Here is a 6152-nt window from a genome sequence, read left to right as displayed (position 1 = left end):
CAGAGGGTACCACACTTCTAAGGGTCAGGTTTGAATTTAACCTGTATCCTGGGTAATAATTCAGTGACCTGTTTTATCTGTTCATGACTTCTAGCCAGGCTTCTAGCACAGGTGATCGAGAGTAAAACAGGAATGATGTTATCATTCATGCTACTTGACTTTTTACAAAGCCATTTATATTTAATTATCTGAGGTAGAATCACAGAACAGCTGAGGTTGGAAGGAGCCTCTGGAGGTCATCTGGTCCAACCCTCTGCTCGAGCAGCATCACCTAAAGCCGGCTGCTCAGGACCGTGTCCAGTTGGGTTTTTCAGCATCTCCAAGCATGGTGACTCCACCATGCCTCTTACACAGTCACTGGACACCACTGAGAAAACCTTGGCTGCTTCTTTACTCCCTCCCATCAGGTATTTATTACACATTGATGGGTTGCGACCTGAGCCATCTTCAGGCTGAACAGTCCCAGTTCTCACAGTCTCTCTTCATAGCATTGTGATTAATTGGTAGAAAGTTTTTTCAAGGGATTGATTTTTCTTTTATTTCCTAGTTCTTGTCCTGCTGTCTTTCTGTATTAGATGAGATTTTTCTCCTAAACGTAGGTTGAATCAAAATAACAAATTGGCTTGAGAGATTCACTGGAAACAATTATTTTTAAAGTTCAATATAGTCCACATACACAGAGAAAGCAGAGAGAAGGAGCAAGGAAAAATAGGTAGTGATCTTTACCTCCTAAAGCTGTGAGATACAGATTTGGTCTAGAAGTCGTTTGCCTCAACAATACCTGGCGTCAGACTTGGATCTCAATCCTGAAGCTGCCCTGAACATCAGCAGTAATCCATCAAAGCATGCTTTGGATTGCTATTAGTGAATAGTGACTGCATTCACAGGGAGATGAATTTGCTTTTCTTTTTTTACAGAACATCGGCCAAAAAGAACTCTCCCAAGATTGAGTCTTTTTGAGTAAAGAAAAGACCAAATGGCGTCAATGTTGCTTAGTCGACAGCTGACCTGTTGTCTGCAGCAAAACTCCAGGCTGCTTGTATTTGGTAAGTGGGTTTTTTTATATTTTCTTGGTTTGTATTTGGTAAGTGTTCACTTCATGCTGAAAAAATTCCATGCAGAAAATTCCAGTGTGAACATTGCTGAGGTTTGTCTGGTGGTGTTGAATCTTTCAAAGCTTGAAGAACGCGATGTTCAGCATCTTAAATAACGATGCAGTTGTAGCCCAGAAGTGGCCCACAAAGGTGCTGTGGTTTCTTTGTTGTGGTTAGTTTATTTGTATTCTGCAAACAAGAACTCACTTACTTAATAATTTGCACAGTGAACATGCCAACTGAAACGAAGCTCTTCAGCCTGTGGAACTCAGCTCTTACTTTTTGATGCTACGTGATGCAGAGATGAAACAACATCCAACAACGTTAGCCTTCCTTGTCTATGTCCTGTGCAGCATGACCCTGCCCGTCCCCCCTTGTGGGGAGGTTTTGTGTGGCTGACATGAAGAGGTGGCCCTCACTGGGGATGTGTGTTTCTGCCTGTAGTGTGAAATAAAAACTTAGCACACAGCATCAAGCTACTTTCTCCTAAGTGCATAACAACAAGTTCTTACTTGGCTGGCTTGTAATTTAGCATGTGTATATTAAGCCTCAATCTTTGTGAAATAGTTATAAAAACTGAATTTTTGTTGGACAAAGCAGTGTAGAATGTAAGATCTGGCATCCATTTCTTGCGCTTTTGTATTGAATACAGTATGGCTGAGTGGCTGTTTCTGTGGCTGAGTAAATATTCATGTTTCTTCTCTCCTCCAGCCCTCCTGCGGTGCCACCGTGCTCCTTCTGCCACTGCTAGGCAAACACAGAACCCTTCCATTTGCTCTGAAACTTAAATGCAATTTATTTTCTTTTAAATAATACGCTTTGGGGAGCAACTGACCTTTGGCTAAAGCACAAAAAGTCTGGTCTTGTAACTGCTGGAAAAGTATTAGGTCAGTGTTTCAGTACAGGATGCGCTTCTATGGGAGTGACGCACTGATTATCCGCACTGGGCGAGAGCAGTGATCGTTTGGTCGATAGCGGACAATGGAAAGTGCTTGCAGCAACCAGGCCTCTGTTAGTCATTGGTTCTTTGAGCTGATCTGTCATCTCGGTGTCACTTAATGCTCCCTGTCCCTCCCAGTGTCTTGCACACTTCCATGCTGCTTCCCAACATAAAGAGAAAGATACTGTAGTTTTGCGAGATACCCGAGATTGCTGGAGGGCAGATGCACTAACTCACTCTTCCTTTCTCACCATTACCAGAAGGGGGTGTAGTTCTTCACTAAGAAAGGAAAGCAGCTCCAGGCTCCATCACTCCATCCGTGCTTTCAGGAAAGTTGTAAGTGGGAAAGCCTGCTAAATTATTGAAGCAAAGAAGAGAGGGTCTGGGCTGCAGGTTGTATAACAGACCAGTGGCCTTTGGGACTGAATGCTTTGTGTGTGTGTCCAGAGATCAGAAAAGATGGAGCAGAAGAAGAAACCCTCACCAGAAGGAACGGTAGCCTGGCAAGTTTTTAGCCTGTAACATTCTTGGCTGACAGAGTAGTCAGGAGACTCTGATGCTTATAGCAAAAATTGGAGCTTCAGGCCATTTTTCATGTGAGCTCCAGCTGAGGTTGCAGAGCCGCTGGGCTCTGCTGGCTTTTAGGGATATGCTGAGGGTGATGCCTAGGAGCTCTCTGCTCCAGAGTGCTCTCCTCCAATGGATTTTTGAGCACTCAAGTTCAGAGCTTTACAGAGTAAAAAAGAGACTTGTACATTACTCCCACAAAAATCCTGCAGTGCCATTTGCTCTGCTGATTTTTTTTCTGTGGATGCTGAAATGACGAGGTTTGCACAGGACGGGTGGAGGTGGAGAGGAGAAGAGATTGCTTCTTGGTAGAAGTCTTTGAGCTGTCATGTTTCAGCTGTGTGTGTATTAAGTGCAGTAATCCTGTTCAGCTTGAATCTATGATAAATTTGTTTACAGAAAGAGATTTTGGTTTTTTTTTATCCTTGATTATTTCTGATTTTTAAAGCAAATGTGGGAGTCAGCATTGTGTTAGCCCTGGGCATGAAATAAACTGGTTAAGGACAAAAAAGAGGCATATGAAAAGGAAGGATGTTGGCAACTTTGCATTAACTGCAACAAAGAATTATGTGCACACTCACTGTTGTAAAACGTGTGGAAACTAAAATAACTAAGGTTTATATTAATGAAAATATTTCTAGGAAGCTTTTCTTCTAGTTGTACGTGGGAGATAGTGTTTAATTCTAATTAAGATGGATTTCAAACCCTCAGTCTATCAAGGAGCATGGGACAAGAGGTAAGCATTTGGTTGGGGAATCTTTTTTACTTAACCATTGCTTGTGGTGTTTTCAGTACTAATACCGTGCTGGCCCACGACAAGCTGACTAGACAAGGAATGTGAAAACCATTTCAGTTGATCAAAATGCAAAAGCTAAACAAACCATATGAAAGTAATGTGTAACTTAAATATTCCTCAAAAAATGTGAAGCCTGTTAAGTATCTGGAGTCCTTACGCCTTCCTTAAAAATAAGCCTTAGTCAAGTATGTTTTTATTTTCCTTATATATTCAGTCTTCTTGATAGTTTGGCCTCAAAGAGAAAGTTCACTACAATTTGAAGGATGGCAATAGACTGAGTAGCTTGCCCTAATCTTCTGTGTGGTGCTGTCAGTACAGTAACAGCCCTGTGGGTTCGGGAGAGGCAGCTGATGCTGGAGAAATGACGACATACCTTCGCATTACGTCTCACCCGAATTGAGTTCTGTTGCTACTGTCAGCCCAGGGTGCTGCAAGGTGATCGTAACTGATAGTTTGAATGTAAATACTTACTCTGCTTTGTGCCAGCTCTGGTTTTATCGGCTGTGCCACTGTGGTAGCAAGGCTGTTCTGTTTCCATGCTTTGGAGGCACAGAATCACAGGATGTTAGGAGTTGGAAGGGACCTCGAAAGATCATCCAGTCCAACCCCTGCCAGAGCAGGATCACCTAGAGGAGGTCACACAGAAATGTGGCAGATGAAGATGCAGTCAGTTATTAAGCTGGTAAGACAGTACCACAATTATGGGGACAGGCTGGGACTCCAGAGATCCAGGTTCAGTTTCCTACTGATCACCCCAGTGAATTCTTCTTTGAATCTTGAACTGGAAAGCATGCCAAAAGGTCAGTCTTCTGCCTTAAGGTAACATCAGTTTACATTAGTGCATGCCCTTATAGGATACTGACCTGATCAAGGCCCCCAGCAGTGCGGCTTCTGCAGCCTCTCCAGGCAATCTGCTGTATTGCTGAACTGACTTAATCTTTAAAACTTTTTTCTAATATTTAACCCAAGTTTCAAAACTGGAAAAAAGTCAAACCCTTACTATTTGTCCTGCCCTCAAAGGACCTGGAAGCTGGAATGTTTATTTTTTCTTGGCAGCATCCTTTTACGTATTTGAAAGCTATTCCCTCCCCCAAGACCTCATACTTTTTTCTCAGCTGGTCTAAATACCATTTCAGTTTCTCTTTATAGGACCAGTTTTATTCCTCCAGATTCTCTGCACTTTTATTGCAGTGTCCTAAATGGACTAACTCTGGCTGAGGCTGTACCTCACGTATGTCAATCTGTTCCCTATCTCTCTATAGAGGACAATAATGCTTTATCTCACAGGTGTGCTGCAATAAAATCTGAGAGATGTTCATCTTAATTATTGACTTGTCCCCATCACAGTTAGGGGAAGGAGCTGGAAAGCAATGAGATTTAGTCTCAGTCCTGCTTTTGTCTCCGCTGAGACTTTTTACTTTTTTTTAATTCAGTTTGTACGTCAGGAGCTTCCCTAGGAGATAAGAGAGAACAACCTGGGTATGTGCGAGGGACCTGTGGGAGAAGCAAGGATCAGTTCCCTTCAGTGGACTGTAGAGAACACGGGCCTGAGGTCAGCCTCAGCTGGTGCCCTGGGAGCCAGTCACCGATGGCTCTGCAGTGCAGCCTCTCCCATTGGGCTGAGGAACCTTTACTTTTCCATCTCATCAAACGTTCCCACAAAAAGCTGAGATATATTAAAATGTTCATATAAAAACCTGTTGTTGGAAGCAGCTTCTGCTATGTTTGTGTTCACTTCTCAGTTCCTTGCGTGGCTGCGAGGCTTTTGAGGTTCCTATCTCATTTTCTTGTTCTTTCTGTGCCCCAAAGGGTGGCTGTGGCGATGCTGGCTGTGTTTTCCCACCCGGGGTGTTCCCTATGGCTGTTCATTTCTAGAGGTGTCCTGATGAGCTCTCACAGCTGTTACTCTGGTCTGTCGTGCTGCAAATGAGGAAGGATGCTATGACTGGTTCAGATCACAAGGTCTACAGGAAAACCAGCAGTTGGATGCTCCTATGACTCTGCTGAAGAATTGATTTGGGATTATGCTGTGATGGGGAGGGGCAACTGTTTTTCTTATGGGAGCTACCACTTCTATATGGGCTGTTTGGTATCAGATTTTAAGTTTGGCTTTGGAGAATCCTATTCCAATAAAATCTGCAGTGTATATGTGGGAGTACTGAAACACAGACAATCTCATGTGGAAGAGCTTCTGATCTTACAGCGTAAGCTCTCTGTAAATAGCAGTCTCAGTTTTCACAATATTATGCAATGGCAATGTTCATTTTCCAAACATCTCTAGCTAGCCTGGCCTTTTGCCATTCCGTTTCAAGATCTGTTAGTAACAGATTCTACTTGCAACACCTAAAAGAGGACTTGGGGGAAATCACAGTCCTCCTACTTCTGGCTGTCGGGGCCTCCATGCTCTAAAAATTCTGTCTGGAAGGTGGTTTGATAGGCACTGTGGAAGTTAAAGGCATGCAAGGAGATCTCTACACTTGTAGAGGACAGCAGTGCTATGGCACGTGCAGTGTGCTTCCTTGGGCACTGCAGAGCTTTCAAGTCTACTCTCTTTTACAGCAAAACACTTGCATTTGAGAGATCTGGTATGCTAGCAGTTATTTTTACCCATAATATTTTAATTTTTTTCTTGGAGTAGTTCCTTCTCTTACTTACACTGATATAATTTCAGTGTCTCCACTGGAGTTTCTCCTAGGCAATATCCAGTTGCTGTATACTGTCCTATACTGTTGTAGAGCAGTGTTATTTGTGAACA

At 43.0% G+C, this 6152-nt stretch overlaps 1 protein-coding gene across 1 annotated transcript in view; it reads left to right on the top strand.

Moving 5' to 3' along the window:
* The first annotated feature begins 942 nt into the window (after positions 1-942).
* ABAT (4-aminobutyrate aminotransferase) overlaps positions 943-6152 on the top strand; it is a 35567-nt gene continuing 30357 nt past the window's right edge. Inside the window, exon 1 of the mRNA XM_010189528.1 lies at positions 943-1046. Coding sequence (XP_010187830.1) covers positions 977-1046 — 70 coding nt within the window. The 5' untranslated portion in view covers positions 943-976. The remainder of the gene's footprint in view (positions 1047-6152) is intronic.

This window comes from Mesitornis unicolor, unplaced genomic scaffold (genome assembly GCF_000695765.1).
Source record: "Mesitornis unicolor isolate BGI_N332 unplaced genomic scaffold, ASM69576v1 scaffold7188, whole genome shotgun sequence".
NCBI lineage: Eukaryota > Metazoa > Chordata > Aves > Mesitornithiformes > Mesitornithidae > Mesitornis > Mesitornis unicolor.
Note: the sequence above shows the minus strand (reverse complement) of the source record. Positions and strands in the feature narration are given on the sequence as shown.